Here is an 18,896-nt window from a genome sequence, read left to right on the forward strand (position 1 = left end):
TTTTGCTAGTCAGCTAACTAAGGTATGTAGGAAGCACACCACAATAGTAATGGGAGATTTTAACTACCCTGACATCAACTGGGAAACAAACTCTGCACCAAGTGGAAGATCCAACAGGTTCCTAACAAACCTAGCAGACAACTTTGTTTTCCAAAAAGTAGAGAAGGAAACAAGGGGATCAGCCATACTGGACTTAATTCTCACTAACAGAGAGGAAATGATAGAAGGTGTTGAAGCCATAGGAACCCTGGGGGCAAGTGACCATGCAATATTGGAATTCAACATTATCCAAACACAAGTAGTAGAACAAAGTCAAACTAGAGTCTTGGACTTTAAGAAAGCTAATTTCAATAAACTTAGAGAGAGCTTGGGAAAAATTCCATGGATGAGAATCCTCGAGGGGAAAACAACTCAAGAAGCTTGGGAAATTTTGAAAAATGAGATTAGAAAAGCCCAGTCTAACACAATACCAATGAAGAAGAAAAACAACAGCTCCCAAAAGAAACCAGCATGGCTGCATAAACAACTATCTGACAAACTGAAAGACAAAAAAAGTAAGTATAAAAAGTGGAAGGAGGGGGACATAACTAAGGCAGAATATCAGCAAATAGCCCGAGCCTGTAAAGATGAAGTGAGGAAAGCTAAGGCTCACAATGAAGAAAGGCTTGCCACAAAAGTAAAAATTAACAAAAAAAGCTTCTTCCAACATGTTAAAAACAAGAAAAAAGTTAAGGAAACAATTGGTCCATTGCTAGGAGAAAGTGGCAAGAAGGTGACAAGCAACAGGGAGAAAGCAGAACTATTTAACTCATGTTTTGCATCTGTCTTTACACAAAGGGATAAAACAGTCCAACCTATCAAAAGCAGCACCACAAAATTAGGAACACAAATTGAAATAGGGAAGAAAATGGTAAGTGAGCACCTGTCTACCCTAGATGAGTTCAAATCACCAGGACCGGATGGATTACACCCCAGAGTTCTGAAGGAACTAGCAGACGAGATCTCAGAACCACTGAATTATATCTTTCAGAGATCCTGGAACACCGGGGAACTACCAGAGGACTGGAAAAGAGCTGATGTGGTTCCCATCTTCAAAAAAGGGAAAAAATTAGATCCAGGAAACTACAGACCTATCAGCCTAACCTCAATACCAGGAAAGATTCTGGAAAAAATAATCAAGCAACGAATTTGCGAACACCTAGAAGCAAACAAAGTAATAGCCAAAAGCCAACATGGATTTGTCAAAAACAGATCATGCCAGACTAATCTTATTTCATTCTTTGATAATGTGACAAAATTAGTGGACCAGAGGAATGCCGTTGATATAGTTTACTTGGACTTCAGTAAGGCTTTTGATAAGGTAGACCATAACCTACTACTAGATAAAGTAGAAGAATGTGGGTTAGACAGCATCACCACCAGATGGATTGGTAACTGGCTGACCAACCGCACTCAACGTGTAGTTCTCAATGGAACTGCATCTACATGGAGGGAAGTATGCAGTGGAGTACCCCAAGGCTCTGTTTTAGGCCCAGTACTCTTCAACATCTTCATCAATGATTTGGATGAGGGAATAAATGGGGAACTCATCAAATTTGCAGATGATACCAAGCTGGCAGGAATAGCCAACACTCCAGAAGATAGGCTTAAGATACAGAAGGATCTTGACAAACTTGAACATTGGGCACTATCTAATAAAATGAAATTCAATGGTGAAAAGAGTAAGGTTCTACATTTAGGCAACAAAAACGGAATGCACAGGTACAGTATAGGTGATACCTTACTCAGTAGTAGTAACTGTGAAAGGGATCTTGGAGTCCTAGTGGACAACCATTTAAATATGAGCCAGCAGTGTGCAGCAGCTGCCAAAAAAGCCAACACAGTTCTAGGCTGCATCAACAGAGGGATAGAATCAAGATCACGTGAAGTGTTAATACCACTTTATAATGCCTTGGTAAGGCCACACTTGGAATACTGCATTCAGTTCTGGTCGCCACGATGTAAAAAAGATGTGGAGACTCTAGAAAGAGTGCAGAGAAGAGCAACAAAGATGATTAGGGGACTGGAGACTAAAACATATGAAGAACGGTTGCAGGAACTGGGTATGTTTAGCTTAAGAGAAAGAAGGACTAGGGGAGACATGATAGCATTATTCCAATATCTCAGAGGTTGCCACAAAGAAGAGGGAGTCAAACTATTCTCTAAAGCACCTGAGGGTAGAACAAGAAGCAATGGGTGGAAACTAATCAAGGAGAGAAGCAACTTAGAACTGAGGAGAAATTTCCTGACAGTGAGAACAATTAATCAGTGGAACAGCTTGCCTCCAGAAGTTGTGAATGCCCCAACACTGGAAGTCTTTAAGAAGATGTTGGATAGCTATTTGTCTGAAACGGTATAGGGTTTCCTGCCTAGGCAGGGGGTTGGACTAGAAGACCTCCAAGGTCCCTTCCAACTCTACTATTGTATTGTATTGTATTGGTTCTTTAGCCATGATCTGAAATTGTAATATTGTAAACTGGTCAACACTATCCTATACTATTACCACACAAACCTATTCAGTGGCTGGGTAATATTATGTGCTTAGCACAGACTCTTGGAACCGCTCCCAAGTGAGTAAATCTCTCTGGTGTACATTAACAAAAAACAAGACATTTCAAATTATTGATTTTTAGAGCACAAACTTTGTTTTACAGAAAACATTTTAGCTGCCGCCTCCATTTCCTTTGTCAGAACTGTAAGCAACTGTAAACAGATTATCAGCTCTTTTCTGCATCATAGTGGTTTAGGATATCCTGATTCAAGCATTCTTTTTCTTTAAAGGCAGAAGATCTGAAAGATAACTGGATGCTAAGCGCTCATGTTTATGCAGCACTTAAACGTAATGCAATCCTCCATCTTAATGAATTAGGTTATAACAAAGGCTCCCTCTTTTCAAGCATTTACTAATGAAGAACCTTTAAGAAATCTTCAAAGTAATTAAGCCAAAACATTGTGCAGGACATTAATACTGGCTAAAGATATCTAACTGAATAAGGTAAACAAAAAACTTGTATTGGAAGTTTGCCTGATAACAAATGCACATAACTTTTCACTTGGAAATATTATCCTTTGTTTTCACTAGTAATCCTCACCTTATACTCTAATTATAAGTTCAGTTAAACGGAATCCCTCCTCTGCACATTGCCTCTGAACACAAGCAAGATCAGTAACAGCTATGTTTCTTACTGTGCCAAAGTACGCTATTATTAACCTCAGCTAGAATATTCTTCAGCTGCAGGGATGATACAGGTAGTCCTCGACTTACAACAGTTTGTTTAGTGTCCATTCGAAGTTACAGTGGCCCTGAAAAAAAATGACTTATGATCATTTTTCACACTTATGACTGTTGCAGCATCCCCACGGTCACCTTATTTACGTTTGGATGCTTGACGGCTGGTTCATATTTATGACCGTTGCAGTATCCTGGGGTCATGTGATCACCTTTTGCAACCTTCTGACAAGCAAAGTCAATGGGGAAGCCAAGTTCACTTAACAACCGCGTTGCTAATTTAACAACTTCAGTGATTCACTTAACAAATGAGGCAAGAAAAGCCATAAAATGGGGCAAAACTCACTTAACAAATTTCTCACTTAACAACATAAATTTTGGGCTCAATTGTGGTCGTAAGATGAGGATTACCTGTAACCTCTAATATGATTAACTGGCAATGCCTCAAACTCTAACCAACTAATACAACGGTATTATGATCCCTCCTCCTCCTCCTTCTCTTCTCTTTGTATTACAATTGCCCATGACTGCCATCATCTGGGTTGTTTTATGTCCTGCAGCTTATATGATTTTCTATCTGATACAGACAGACAGACTCAGCTTAATTAAAAGGAGACAAGGTTAACACTGCCAATCTTTAAAAGCTTGTCTCTTTAGGAAGCACACTCCTTTATCCATGATTTAGCTCAGGAGTGACTAGAAAGTTCTCCTTTGGGTAAGAAAGAGAACCATCCCAAATTCCAAACAAATCCTAAGTGTTTGGAAAGAGTATCTCCTGACCATTTGACAAAATACATGCTAAAGAACTTTGTTGCTGAAATGAAGGATGATGAAAATAATCAAGGATGTAATTTTATTATGAGTGAACTATAGATTCTGGTCCAAGCAACTCCTTGCTTTAGAATTCTTCCTCATACTAGTAATCAATCAAAAGCAATCTTCTATTTGAAACTCTCCCTTCACCATTAAAAACAAACAAACACATACACAAAACCAGTTTAACCGTTCAAAGCAAGCAAACCTCTGAATATATGAATTATGATCTATTTTTTCTATGCAATTAAGTACACTATTCTGTTTATTTATAGCATGCCTTCATTATTTTTACAAATAAATCAAGGGGGCAATCATATCCAACACGCCTTCCTCCTCCTATTTTCCACACAACAACAACTCCACTGAGATGGATTGAGATGAGAGAGAGTGACTGGCCGAAGGTCACCCAGCTGGCTTTCATGGCTACAGCAGGACTTGAACTCAGTGTCCTGTTTTTTAACTTGGTATTTTAACCAGTAGACCAAACGAGCTCTAGTCCGTGTTGACACTGATACCTATGTTGACACTGATTTTTTTTTAAAGTCAATTATGAACAAGTTGGTTCAAATTCAGCCGGGATACCTTATATTTAGCCATGACAGCATGGGTGTTGTCCCTCCACCAACGATCCAGACAGTAAAAAAGACAATAAGTAAGGTTGTGGTGAACATCATCTGATGAGCATAAGTTGCAGTGTCTCGGATGGAAAGAGCAAATGCCATGGCTCCACGAAGACCTGCAGGCAACAGTGACAAAAAGATGGCGGTTGTCACACAGTAGAGAAGAGATGCTTTGAATACCTCCATCCAAACAGAAAGCCAGTGCTTAATACTTGATGTAATCTATAATTACGAACCTTACACACAGTTTCTCAGCTCCAGGAAAGAGAATCTGTTACTATGATGAAATATGAATGCTGTTCAAAACCAGTATGCATCTGTTGAAAATTACGCAAGCCTCTCAACAATTAACAAAGCAGCTAGAAGAAATCCACCATTTAATTGGTGATTTATAAAATCAAGTTTCGGGGGAAAAAAACCCACAGTAAATGGTGGGAAAGCCCAAAGTTATGAAACTTGAGGAAGAATTTAGCAGTTGGACCCAAGTTGCAATAGCATTTGACATCCCAACATTTGACTTGTAGAATATATTTTCAAGACATATTTAAATCTTTGTGTCTCTCTGTGTGTATTATCCATTCAAGTCAGTGTTGAATCCCAGAGACTGCCACTTTTTAACTGCTTATTTTTTTCCCCTTCTGGTAGTTCTTTCAGATTTCCAGAGATAAATTTCCAGAGATAAATTGTGATCTGTTTAGAGGGTTGACATGACTTTAGAATTTTTATTTTTGTTTACTTTAACAAGAAATGTTATTGTTTTCAAAGGACTAAGGAAACCCTCTTTATTGGCTTTGTCTTATTGATTTACCTGAAAACATCATCATATGTTGAAAATTCCAGGAGATCTTGTGCCTTCTACCCAAATTCAGGAAGAAAGAGAGTGGATAGATGTGTGCAGCTCGTCCCAGGAAAACCGCTAGCTAACCACAACTTTTGGTTAAGAATCCAACAGGCATATATACAGTATATACATCTCTTGTATTATTTTCAAGTAATTTCATTAATTTTAAGAATATCAAATATTACATCGAACATCAAATTGCCTTATTTCAGTCAATGACTAGCATAAAACACAAATCTGAACCAAAACAAAGCAATGACTCATAAAAAACAAATGCAAAGCAGGGAATACTGCTCTACTAAACAACACTGGAACATAGCAGAATTACAAAATATAAAATGGTAAAACATCTTATTAAGACTAAGACTAAAACTCAGACAATTTAATTTAATAATTTTAAGAATAAGTATTCTTTAACATCTCTTTCTCATGTAACAAACCCTTTTCTTATTCTTAAACATGTAATATTTACATCCTAACATCTTCTGAGAGAGCCTCTGTTCCATTGAAATCTGTTTGTTGTGAGGTTTGAACAAGGGAAGCCTCTACTTCAATACTAAGAGAACCAACATCTCTTGCTATCTATTTGTTCTTCATTATCTGCAGTAAGCATAAGGCTGCTGTTGAGAAATAAAATAGGATTAACAGTCAGTCAATCTTCCTCCTGCATTGGTCACTAAGAAACCATTCATATCATGAAAGCCAATAATGGATCCTTAGGGAAAGCAGGCAGAAGATAAATTGCACTTCTTTGCCAAGTCAATTCAAATGAGAAAATCCTTGCATACAGAGTATACTCCATATTGCATCCACCTGCAAAACTGTGGCTTGATTTTTAAGTGCTCATTTGCCTATGTACATTGCTCACTTGCAAGTGCTTAAGAAGAAGTATTTACTGAATGTTTATGAACACTTAAAACTGAGTGCCTATATAAAAGTTAACAGGAAGAGGTGCTCCACAGAGCTAATCTAAATTGGCTTAGAAGATTTAAGATAAAGAGGAAGAACAAGGTTTCTTTGAAATAAAGCCTTAGTTGTCAATTCTACATACATGTGAATGTTACAAGAGCCTTCCTAAAGGGCATTGGTCAGCTCAATGAAAACAGAGACACAAGGACACACGAGAGTAGCTCCAAAGAATGTTACTGTTGCTGAACCAATAAAACTGAACCCGAAGGCAGAGTTGCGAAATCCATAAATAAATAGGCTCTCCTAATCATCTTTTCATGCTGAAACATCAATGCTGTAGGGCAAAATAGTACCAGTAGTACTTTGAATTTCTACCTCTGTTACAGGTTTTGGAGCAAACTATGCAGGCTCCAAGCCAATAAATCTTTGTAAGAAGATAAGGAAATGTAATTATTACTTAATTCTTGGAATGCGAGAATTTTAGCCAATCCCAAAACAACAAGAGGCAGCTTCTACATAGGAAGGCTGTGGGACATTGCCTGATTCTCTTTCTGAAAGAGGATCTTTGGAAGAAGTAAATGGAGCACGGCATGACGGGTTGCAAAAGAGGCCCAAGGGTCTCATACGTGTAGGGGGAAGCAGGCTCCAAGGCCTATAGGGATCCAGTCAGGTGGGAAGTAGGCCCAAGGCACCCAGCCCAGCAAAATGGAGGGAAGACAGGTGGGTGGTGCTCCTATGGTAGCCAAGCGCCCGCATTGTGATCATTTGAATGTAGGGGAGCTCAGAAGCCAAAACTTTGGGTACGGGTTGTAAATCCCTTCATTCAGCACCATAGCAATTTTGAATGTTTACTGAATGGTGATAAGTCAATGACTAACTGTACAAAAAAATTTCACCATTCCTTTCATGGGGGGATGTTTCTTCAACTATACTTTGGTCTATATTCTTGAGATTTCCTCCAGATCTCTCATCTGAATGACAACCAAACCTGACACTGTTAATGCTCTCCATGGAGAAATCAAGTACAGGACAGCAAAAAGAAGAGGAAGAGAAACCTTTTAGTATCAATTCTCTAAAGACTGCATCATAAATATTAACAATAACCAGTACAACTTAAGATATTGCCGTCACTATATGAAAATGATTGAGAGGGAATAAAAAGTAGATTCTGGTTTAGAGTAAATTTCTCTCTAGGGTTGACTACACAGCCTCAGAAGTGTAACAGAATCGGCAAAGGTATGATAATAAAAGCATTTTTTAAACTTAATCCTGAAGGCAGATTAAGTTTGGGTTTCCCCCTCGTGCATGATATATTTAGGAACAATAAAGTTCCTCATCCCTCAATTTTCATCTGAAAGTATAATTCTCCATTTTCTAGTTTTCAGCAAGTACCATGTTCTTCTTTTTCATCTTTCTCAGAATATGAAACTAAAGTAATTCTAACGTAATTATATTTTTCAAAATTGTATTTCCATGATTTTTTTTTCTTATCGCCAAACTACTTCTCCTTCAGTTTTACTCTCAGACTCTTGAGAACATCAGAAGATACCAGAATTTGACTTGTTGTCATCTGACTTTAACACATGTTGTCTACCTTCTTCTGAAGGTTTCTCAAATCTCATACTTGCCTTAATAAATACGCAGGTTTCAGAGATCATGCAAGTACACAGATTTATCCAACACAATACTCTGACTCAAAGACAGAGATAACATTTTTTTCTAATATTTATTCTTCAGATATAATATCTAATAGATTATAGTTTAAGAAGCTCCATTCTCTTGTTTGGATTACGGCAACACAAAATTCAAAAGCCATGGTTTTATAAAAGAGGCTGCAGCAAAAGTTACTCTAGACTGATTTCCAACCTGCTATAAAATACAGCTGAAACCCTAAACACATGTAGTTAGGAGCTAATCCTATGAATTCTATAGGACTTATTTCTAAGTAGACATCTATGGGATTGCACTTTTAAAAATATCTTATTTCAACTCCATAAAAACATGGACAAAACTTCTGAAACCTTTGAAACATACATTTGAAACATGAAAAAAGGATACAAAAGCTCCAATTATGAAAACGGGGCTGAAAACATGCTTCTGGAAAGTAAACAAAGCTAAGCCCATATAAGAAAATATGAAATTCTCAGCCAGGAAATGCAGAACTTCAAAGAGCTGAGGGTAAATGTGAAAAGATTAGTTTGCCAGTTGCATTCAATATACCTGACATTTTATATAAATATCTATGTATTCTTGTCTTTCCTAAAGCTCATGCTAATAAAATAAACATCTATGTAATGATAGAAAATAATGGGAAATTAATGTCAGTTTATTACAATTGTTTTTATCATTTTATAACTGTGCATCTGAAATTATACACCTGAGATAGTATAATGTCAAGAAGGTAATTCCCAAATTCAGCTTTTCCTAATAAATAATTTGAATTGTCTTCCAGAATAGCAAAGATAATTATCATAAAACAGGAATTCCTTTCTGATCTTGCTGGACTATAACTCTCCTCATCAGCTGTGCACATCTGCAGCAATCCGAGCAGCATAGCTGATGATGAGAGTTGTAATCCAGCAAGATCAGAAAGGAATTCCTGTTTTATGATAATTATCTTATGAATAATTATTCAGCAACATGTGAAGCACCTAAGATTCCTGTTCAGAGCTATAACACTAACCCCCCTAAAAACTAAACCACTAAAGCTAATTACGAATCAGATGTCTTTTATGTATCATCTCATATACTACAATGAGTAGCATAAGAGGTTCCTAGTATTCCATTAGCTGAATATTGAACAGTGTATCACCATATCTATAGATACCAGTGTTTGGACTTTGCGTCACAATCATTTAGTCATATAGGAAGAACAGACCATGTTGTCGCTGCTTTAGTCCTTAAATGTCCCAGCACAGCTGAAACCACTGAATAAAAGAAGGTCCCAATCCTGCCATAACTCATGAAAGGTATCCTAGCAGAATCATGTGTCAAAGATGGGAATACATCAGTCACACACAGGGAAAAGTATAGAAGAATAATCAAGAATCTTTGTCCCAGCCCCATAGTTCTGTAGGCCTAAGGATGTTTTGGGGAACATGACAGAGTACATTTCAACGTACAACTCGGAATCCCTGAGGTCTGGGTTACAATCCAAAGAAGACTGCACTTGATTGTTTTCCCAATCATATATTTCAGTTCATCAATTTTATTAACCGCAAAAAGCGTTTTCTGTTCTTATCAAGTAAGAACCACCTGACACAATAAATGCATTTAATAATACAAATCATGCCTATTTACACAGCAAAGCCAAGAATTTTTTTCCTCACCTGCTTGGTTCGGCTTCTTGATTCAACCGATAGATTGTTGTATGTGTAATGAGCTTGTGTTATACCACAGAAAAGAACAGATACTACCCCTGTCAAGAAAACAGCAATAAAAAGAAACATTAAAAAACTGTAGATTGTCTCTTTTTTATGCTCATTAAGATTTTAAATATTTTTTCTTTCATTCCTAGAGTATTGAATATCTGGCTTGCCTATGAGGACCATTAACCTCTTCTAAGGCATGTATCCCCATGAAAAGCAACAGAGCTTAATCCTACTTGAAGATATTAACATAGGTCCTAGATACCTAGCTCTGTATTCCTAGGAGCACCAAGAAAACTGTTGTAGAGTCTGCCCTACAGCATCTTCTCAGATGCCCATTATCATATATATTCCATATTTGTAGAGAGAATCTTGACAGCTCCCGAATCTTCAAACCATTGGTGAGATTGAAATAAAATACTAGGCTCATTCTGACATTGAGAAATCAATCTAGATTTTTTTAGTCTACAACCATCTAGGTACAAAGGACAAAATTACAACTAGACGCTACTATATGTTTCAGCAATTCAGTGATATTTGAAACTTAGTGCTTAGGTGTACTACGTTTCAGTTCATACAATGCTTCAACATTTTTAAAGATTTATTTCCTGCTGATAAAAGAAAATTGTAAATAGCCTACTAGAACCAAAAATAATACAACATAGATCATATGTTGTCTACAATAGTTCAATATAAATAATTCTGTATTTATATAAAATTCAGTCTATTAAAAATGTTAACAATCTTACTTAAATGAAAACAAAATACAGAGCTAAGGAATCAACTTCAGCTTTTCTGGCTCTGATTGGAACTTCTGAGTTTGCTTTTCAAAAAATTACAGTCTCCATAATAATGTCTAAAAATGTATTTCCAATGACAAATCTATAAAATAGAAAATCTGAATATCTATATAAATAAAAATGTAATGTTTGTTTGTTCAAAATCTCAAATCTCCGAAAGTTCTTCACTGATTGCTTTGAAATTTTGACACAACGTTGCATTTGACTACGCGCATGTTTTTATATACATATATTATATAAATGTCACACCTGTGACTGGAAAAAACATGTTTTTTTGTAAAAACATGTTTTGAAAACCAGCGCCATCTGCTGGACGTAAAAGCAACACATGCTATACCATAGCATTCATTTCTTGACTATAGTATATTCGGAACAGTTCGGCCTCTCTCCAGCTTCGTCCCGACGGTCCCTTTATATGTGTGGCTGGGCTGCGGCTGCACTCTTTCCCCTTTCCACCCCTCCTTTGACGAGCTTCGCCATTTCCACCAAGGGGAACCGAAGCCTTTTGGCCTCCCCCTCCCCTTTCTCTCCTCCCCTCCCGCCAGGCCTTTGCTGTCTGTGGTGGGGCAGCACCTGCCCCATCCCTCGGCTGCCTCCTCCCACCCTTAAGCCGGCCTCCCCCCACCCAGCCCAGTGGAGCTCCAGGGGAGGTGGAGCCGGAGCATCTCTTCAGCCCGGCCGGCTGCACACGCTCTCCACCCCCCTCACAGGGAGCCAGCTACAGCCTCGCCAAGGCAGCTCCAATGGGGCAGCGGCGGTGTCAGCCTGAGGCGCAGCGGGGCGGCCGCTGGGTGGCCCGTGAGGTGGCGACTGCAGCGGCAATGGTGTCTCTGGATGGGGCCGCGGCCAGCAGGGGCTGCCTCGTGTCTGCATCACCAGGGGCGGCTCCTTCCTCCTCCTCCTTCTCAGGGGATGCCGGCCGCCTCCTCTCGCCACCACCGCTGAGGGAAGCTGGGTCGGGGCGGCGCCCGCCTCCTCCTCCTCCTCAGCTCGGCCAGGCCGGAGCCTGTGGTAGCGTCCTCTGTGGCGGCTCTTGCAGGGGCCAACGTGGCTCACTTCCATGTGGGGGCCACCTCTGCCGGGGGACTTGCGCTTTCTCTTTTCTTTCTTTTCCATTTAACCAGACTGGGCCACAGCAACACATGGCCAGGTACAGCTAGTTATAAATAAAAACTCTTAAACTACCAGGATTTTCAATAATGGTCATGCTGGCTTAGCATTCTGGGTGTTGGTCTGCATATCTGATTAGCAAAAGCTGCCTTATGGTACAGTAGCCAATTCAAAATATACAAGGATGTTCCTATTTTTGTACAATTCAAGCCAATTTTGAACTCTGTAACACTACTAAAGGACAGAAATTAAGGCAACTTAGTCCAGGAACATACACATCATCAAAATATTAAGAAATGTGCAAAAATCATTCTCAATTAAAGTAGACACTGTTGTTTCTAGCATTTATTTTGATGTAGGGATAAGGGCAAGGAACTAAATTATAGATTGCATATCTTTTCAAATTCAATATTCTAACGATGCTTTCAGGCAAATCAGTGTGAATCTAGTATCAGTTCAAAACATATTTAAGCCAACCACACACAGTTCTAGGAAAAGATGCCACTGCCTTTAGATACTGAGAGCAAGTACTATGATTTTGTTCTTGCACATGATTCAAAGCCCAGACTGAATTCAAAACGTTTGCAGAAGTCTATTCAATTATGTACTCCATGCAGGAATAGTTGCTAAAAATAAATTAATTTACTTATCTTAACAATAAACATACACATCTGATGACAGGAACAATTATAGTGTTCCAACAATAGGAATTGCTATGTCAGCATGACATTACTTAGATTCTTCTTTTCTATAAAAGCGCCTTACCTGTAAAACCACAAGCTTCAGCCAACAAGAATGTACTCCATGACATCAAGAAAAAAAGGGCTGTCTCCAGCAAGGGAAAGCAGTGTAGTTTGGTAAACTTTGTCACGTGAACATTTTGTCAAGGCCATACAAAGACTAGATGTGATTTAAGAATTACTGAGAGTTGTCTCAAAGATATTAGTGATGAGGCAGAATTGTAGAACAGCTATGCAGTTAATTGTTGATTCTCATGACATCCTAATGTAGCCAGATTAAAAATGTTTTTAAAGGTAAAGGTAAAGGTTCCCCTCACACATATGTGCTAGTTGTTTCCGACTCTAAGGGGCAGTGCTCATCTCTGTTTCAAAGCCAAAGAGCCAGTGCTGTCCAAAGACATCTCCGTGGTCATGTGGCCAGCATGACTAAATGCTGAAGGCGCACAGAACACTGTTACCTTCTCACCAAAGGTGGTTCCTATTTTTCTACTTGCATTTTTACATTCTTTCGAACTGCTAGGTTGGCAGAAGCTGGTACAAGTAACGGGAGCTCATTCCGTTACACGGCACTAGGGATTCGGACCGCCAAACTGCCGACCTTTCTTATCGACAAGCTCAGCGTCTTAGCCACTGAGCCACCGCACCTTAAATCTTTGCTTGGACAATGGACAGATTCTGGATTCCTTTCATCCCTCTCATCTCCTTGTATCCCTCTGTATCTTTGCTATCTGCCTCCTCCTTAAATTTTCTTGCATATAATATTCTCATTTTAGCCTCATCTGAATGAAAAGTTTGACTTAGGCTTGACACACAATAGATCCTGTCTCTTAAATCAACTCTCCTGTGGTGCAAAATTTTCCCTTATTCAGAGCAGCTTTAGAAGATTATATGCTACCCACCACAATTCTCCAGAGACAAGAGGTGCAAAGAAGAGAAAAACAAGTTGCCTGTGCCAAAAAGGGAAACTAGGACTTGGTTTGCACATGCAAACAGCTGGAAGGCATTTTTAGAGAAGGATATAAGAGCTGTCACAATTCCAGTCACTACTCCCATCATGAAAGAACCACTGAAGATTCCAAGAAAGACACCCACACATTTAAAAAAGGCTGCTGCATCAAAGGCATGGGCATTTTCCCCAGTGGGTTGATATGCTACAATAGAACTGCAAAAAGAGAAGGAAAAGAGAAATAGCAATGAGCCAAAAATCTATCCTACATCATTCATCGTTTTAGACATCAGGCAATTCTCACCTAGTCATCTCTCCAGGGGTGAAATGCTACCGGTTCGGACCAGTTCGCCTGAACCGGTAGTAAAAAAAATGCTACTGATTCAGGCAAACCGGTATTTCCGATGATCAGCTGTGACGCACGATTTATATTAGCTAGAAAGCAGGATTTCCTGCTTTCCAGCTAATCTAAATTGCGTGGCACAACAGATTTCTTCCCCCCCCCCCACCCGTTCCCTGCTGTTCTACTTACCTTTCATGCGCACTCGGTGGCTGGCTCCGCCCACCTGCCCAGACATCATCACATGCGTTTTTGACACTTTGTGAAGATCCTGCGCATGCGCGGAGATTGCATGTGTGAGCGTTCACATTTGCGAACCGGTAGCGAATGTAAATAGATTTCACCTTTGCATATGTCCCCAATTTCTCCAGGTAAATACAATGACGTCCCCACACTGACATTACAAAACACAGCAAAACCCCTGAGCATTTTACTTACGAAGATAGTACAATAGCAACAGCATCATTTAGAACACTTTCTCCAAACAGCAGTGCATATAAATCAACATCAGCATGAAGTTCATTAAAAATTGCCAGGACGGTGACTAAAATAAGGAAACAAAAAAGAGTAAAAGATTTAACATTGTATATAATTCTTTATAGAATTTATTTTCTTTACATTTACTATACAGGGAAATGTTTTCATGTTGCAATACTGACATGTAGTCAAAGCCATTGACAGGTTGAGTGTTAGTGAAATGACTTATAAGCATTTTTGCAATTTCTATATTTACATGAATTATGCCGGTCTATGATTATAATAAATAGTTAACTTGATTTGTATGTATTAAATTTATTGCAAAGTAACTGTACTTTATTAGTTTGATTCACACATCATGTTAAGCCAAACACATTTTTGCTTGTTTGTTTTGCTTAGTGTGTTTGTGAAACCACTGCATACGTAGAGTATGCTTTATGCCATGGGTCGTCAACCTGGTCCCTACCGCCCACTAGTGGGCGTTTTGGGATTCCAGGTGGGCGGTGGGGATTTCGGAGGTTAAAACCTCCTTTTGAACTAATGCGCGCGAGAATGTGTGCGTTAGGGATTTCAGAGGTTAAAACCTCCTTTTGTGCGAGTGGGCAGGCGAGCGCAAGCGCGTGCACAAGCAAGCACGTGGGAAGAGGAAGGGGAGGAGTAGAAACTGTTAGCAGGGACAGGCAGAAGCGGAGCAGAGCAGTTGCAAACACGTGGGAAGAGGAAGGGGAGGAGTAGAAACTGTTAGCAGGGACAGACAGAAGCGGAGCAGAGCAGTTGCAAAATAGGAGAAAGAAAAGGCAGGAGAGAATTGTTCAGCCTTACTTTTGTACATAGCCCTAAGGAAGATAAAAAAAATGAGATAAAAAGGAAAAGCACTCCTTTCTAAAAAATATTCCGCACTTGCGCAAAAACTGATGGGCAATAAGGAAATTTTTCCATCAAGAAAGATCCATTAGTGGGTGGTAGGTAGAAAAAGGTTGACTACCACTGCTTTATGCCTTACACACTGTATGAACCCAGCCAATTATAAGGTAATTGAACCACAAATGAAAACATGCTACAACCATAAATAAACCTACTTTTAAGAACTGAAGTTTGTACCTGGATCAGTAGCAGATATTATGGCTCCAAATAAAAGGCAATCAGTGTAGTAGAATTTATCAGAAAGCTGTCCCACCAGCTTCATTAGTTTTACCACACCATACATTAGATTCCTGCAGAATAAGAGGATGCAAGGAAACATTATTATTTTTTTCGGTATTTTCATTTATTTCTCTGGCTTTGTTTAGATATTTTCCAGTCCTACACAGAATTAAAAATACAGTACATGAAATTCAGTAAAATATAATAAAACACATTAAATGCCATGTAGAGAAATATTAAATATAAACAACAATGAAACGGTCACAAAACCACATTATTTTAGATTTAGTCTGCTATGCTTTTTTTAAAAAAAATATACAGCTATTTTTGTTTTCCAAGTAATAGCAATGGCACTTAGACTTATATGTACCGCTTCAACGTGCTTTTTACAGCTTTCTCTAAATAGTTTACAGAGTCAGCCTATTGCCCCCAACAATCTGGGTCCTCATTTTACCTACCTCGGAAGGATGGAAGGCTGAGTCAACCTTGAGCCTGACGAGATTCGATCTGCCAAATTGCAGTCAGCTGGCAGTCAGCAGAAGTAGCCTGCAATACTGCATTCTAACCATTGTAGTATATAACTTAATTTATATATGGCTACATGAATGAAATGGATGGGCCTGAGATTACATTCATGACCTCTCTCTTTTCATTAAATGCAAATAAATAAGAGGGCGACATTGCCCTTGATTCTTCTCATACACATCACACATAGAAAGAGAGGGACGAAAGGGGGGTGCGAGGAAACTACTTTAAAGCTATTTTTAAAAGGTAACCAAAATGTAACCTTTGTTATTGAGAAAAAAATTGTATTGACTGTTAGTTTTGCCAAATATCGTGTCTTGTGTGCTCTTTTACTGAATCAGCTGATTCCAAAATTATCTCCCACAAGGCCTAAAAAGTATTTGCAATACTCAAACTCACCCAATAATGAAACAAGAGACTGCAGTTCCCAAGAAAGCATAAGTTAAAATTGATCCAAGATTTCTGAAAAAGTGCCTCTGTAGGGAGGGGGGTGGAAAAAAGTGAATTAGTTGCAAAAAGGAGTTCTTCAGAATTTTTGCTAAACTCAAAAAAAGAGAGTACATTTGATAATGTGAGTGCAGAAACGCCGGCCAGAGAACAGAATGGCTTTAGTTAGAACATCAATCATCTCTGAATCATTTCGGTGGTCTATCTTTTAATATAATGAGCTCAGGGTGTCCATTCAGGGCTGAGTCAGGCTATGTCAAAAAAAGGAAGTTATTTGATGGAGAAGTGCTTGCTTCATAAGTTAACCCTCTAGAACAGAGTTCCCCAATCTTTTTAGGTTTGCGGACTGGCGAGGGGGAAGAAGGGATGGCTCTGCATGTGTGGTGGGCAAATGAGCATACAGCTCCATTTGCACGAGCGGTGAGCATGCAAGTTAATTACAAACAATCCAGTTACTAACACAAATGGTTGAAAATGACTTTGTCATGTTTGAATCTGTGGTGGAGGAAACGGCTGTAGGGGAATATTTATCAACGCTTTACAGGCCACAAGGGTTCATCTACTTTGGATGCAGGCCTATCATGCTAAGATGGAATGGAATAATATGGGATAATAGGAATCTTAATAACAATCTGTTTACAATCCCAGATGGGTTTACAAGTCATTCTGGGGTAGGCAAATTACAATATTATAATTTCATCCTTTATTTCTTACCAATTATGAAACAAAAACTAGAACAAAGCAAGTAATATAGGTGAGAATATAGAATGCATCCTTGCTAAAGATATCCAGTCTCCTACCTTAATATTCAAGAAATCTAGCCCACCAGTTTCAACGGATATGTGATCATTCTAATTTTATCTCTGGACTAAAAAAAAAATCACAAATGTACAGGCACACAAAACATCTGCAGCAGCTATCATGCACACCAGGTTGCAAAAAAGAATGGCAGGCTTTTATGTAAAAGGAAAAACTGAAGAAAGTATTAAGTGAAATCCAGCTGTGGCTGAGTTTAAAGCCCTAATTTCCACTGGTTATAGTGAAATATCTCACGATAATCATAAAAAACAATAGAGACTTTTGCATCTGTTTTATTTGAGCAGCTTTCTTAACTGTATACTATAAACACACATCTTACTTCTTTAAGAGACAAGGAAAAAATAAAATGGTTATCATTTACCATGTTAGATCTCTCTGAATGCTTTTTAGATGATGACTGCCTTATTTTCTAAGTGGAACTACTCTTATGAAAATAAACTGCAGGACTTTCAGCGTAAGACATGGCCTGCATCATGAAGACTATATGGAAATTTCTATACAGGTTATGTAGCTTGAAAACATCCCAAGAGCATCTTATTCCCATATAACCCAATCAACCTTCTAAAACTTGGAAGACCTTGGTTGATACCCTAAAGAACACTATTTGAGATTACAATAAATTTTGAGGTCTGAACATCAGCCAATGGAAGTTAAGTGAGTGGCCAGATAGTTAGGTGATAACTGTAACTAATTTATAGTAGGGATATGAACAATTTACAAATTAAAGAACAGAATACTCCTGTGAACTCCAGCATGATCAATTTCTCCTGCAGAACATGCCATTCTAGCAGTTCAGTAGTTTCCAAAAGTCAACCTTTCAAACTGAAACATAATATAAGAAAAAGTCAATTTTATGTGAAGACAAGATGAAAATCCCAATTGTGAAAATAAGAGTACTTGAAGCTTACTTTCTTTAAACTGTAGCCAGCATGGAAAATAATGGGAGGCAAAAGGATGTTGAAGAATACTTCTGGGTCAAAAGTTACCTTAAAAGAAAAAGAGAGATAATATGTTACTGAATAAAATGTCTATTTGGCTATATTTTTGATAGTTTCTCATGACTTGTTTTTCAAATTATTTTTCTGAAATTATTACTTCGATATCTGCCTCAGGAAACAGATTTTATTGCAAGAAGTTCTTACATAGCTCTAATTCACAAGTGTGTGTGCCACTTTGCAAGATGATTCAGGCAACCATTTAACTTTCCCAACAAAAGTTTCACTTAACCTACAGGCTGCACACAGCAAAATGGTGGCTTTCCTTCAGATACTGAGATCACAGTTAGTAATACAACCAGCAGCTGAACAAAATAAGTTTGATTCATATCCTTATTAGGGATAAGGATATGGATAGGGGTAGGTGGCTTTGGATAATCTACCCCTTACATTCAGTTCCTGATTTATAAAAAAAAATAAAAGAAGAAGCAAACCACATCATGACTTGTGAGAAAGTATTTAATAGTGTATGTTGCACACACCCTGAGTTTTGAGATTATCTGAAGGAAGTACCCTAGGTCGTAGGAGGAGAGAAGACAATCTACCAAATTGCTACGGAAAGATCAATAATCATGCCTAAGGACCACAGAATGCAGAAGAGATGGGCTGTTACTGTATCTGAACAATACTATAAACTGCATCCTGCTTCTAGGAAAGATCACATAGCATTTCATATTTTCAGCCTTGAAAAAATATTGGGTCAAATGGTACCGTTCGGTAAGAAAGGAACCT

General features: G+C 38.5%; 1 protein-coding gene across 2 annotated transcripts in view; it reads right to left on the minus strand.

The window, feature by feature from the left end:
* The window catches only part of SLC9A7 (solute carrier family 9 member A7), a 69,522-nt gene that overhangs the window by 29,240 nt on the left and 21,386 nt on the right, over positions 1–18,896 (minus strand). For both annotated transcript variants that reach the window (XM_081949528.1, XM_081949527.1), the window contains exons 3-12: positions 18,078–18,155; positions 16,303–16,379; positions 15,337–15,449; positions 14,197–14,302; positions 13,493–13,634; positions 12,498–12,603; positions 9,784–9,872; positions 8,513–8,626; positions 5,513–5,624; positions 4,667–4,820 (exon numbers count right to left, since the gene is read on the minus strand). In XM_081949528.1, the coding sequence (XP_081805654.1) occupies positions 4,667–4,820; positions 5,513–5,624; positions 8,513–8,626; positions 9,784–9,872; positions 12,498–12,603; positions 13,493–13,634; positions 14,197–14,302; positions 15,337–15,449; positions 16,303–16,379; positions 18,078–18,155 (1,091 nt within the window). The remainder of the gene's footprint in view (positions 1–4,666; positions 4,821–5,512; positions 5,625–8,512; positions 8,627–9,783; positions 9,873–12,497; positions 12,604–13,492; positions 13,635–14,196; positions 14,303–15,336; positions 15,450–16,302; positions 16,380–18,077; positions 18,156–18,896) is intronic.

This window comes from Natrix helvetica, assembly GCF_964273705.1.
Source record: "Natrix helvetica genome assembly, chromosome: 3".
Taxonomy (NCBI): Eukaryota; Metazoa; Chordata; class Lepidosauria; order Squamata; family Natricidae; genus Natrix; species Natrix helvetica.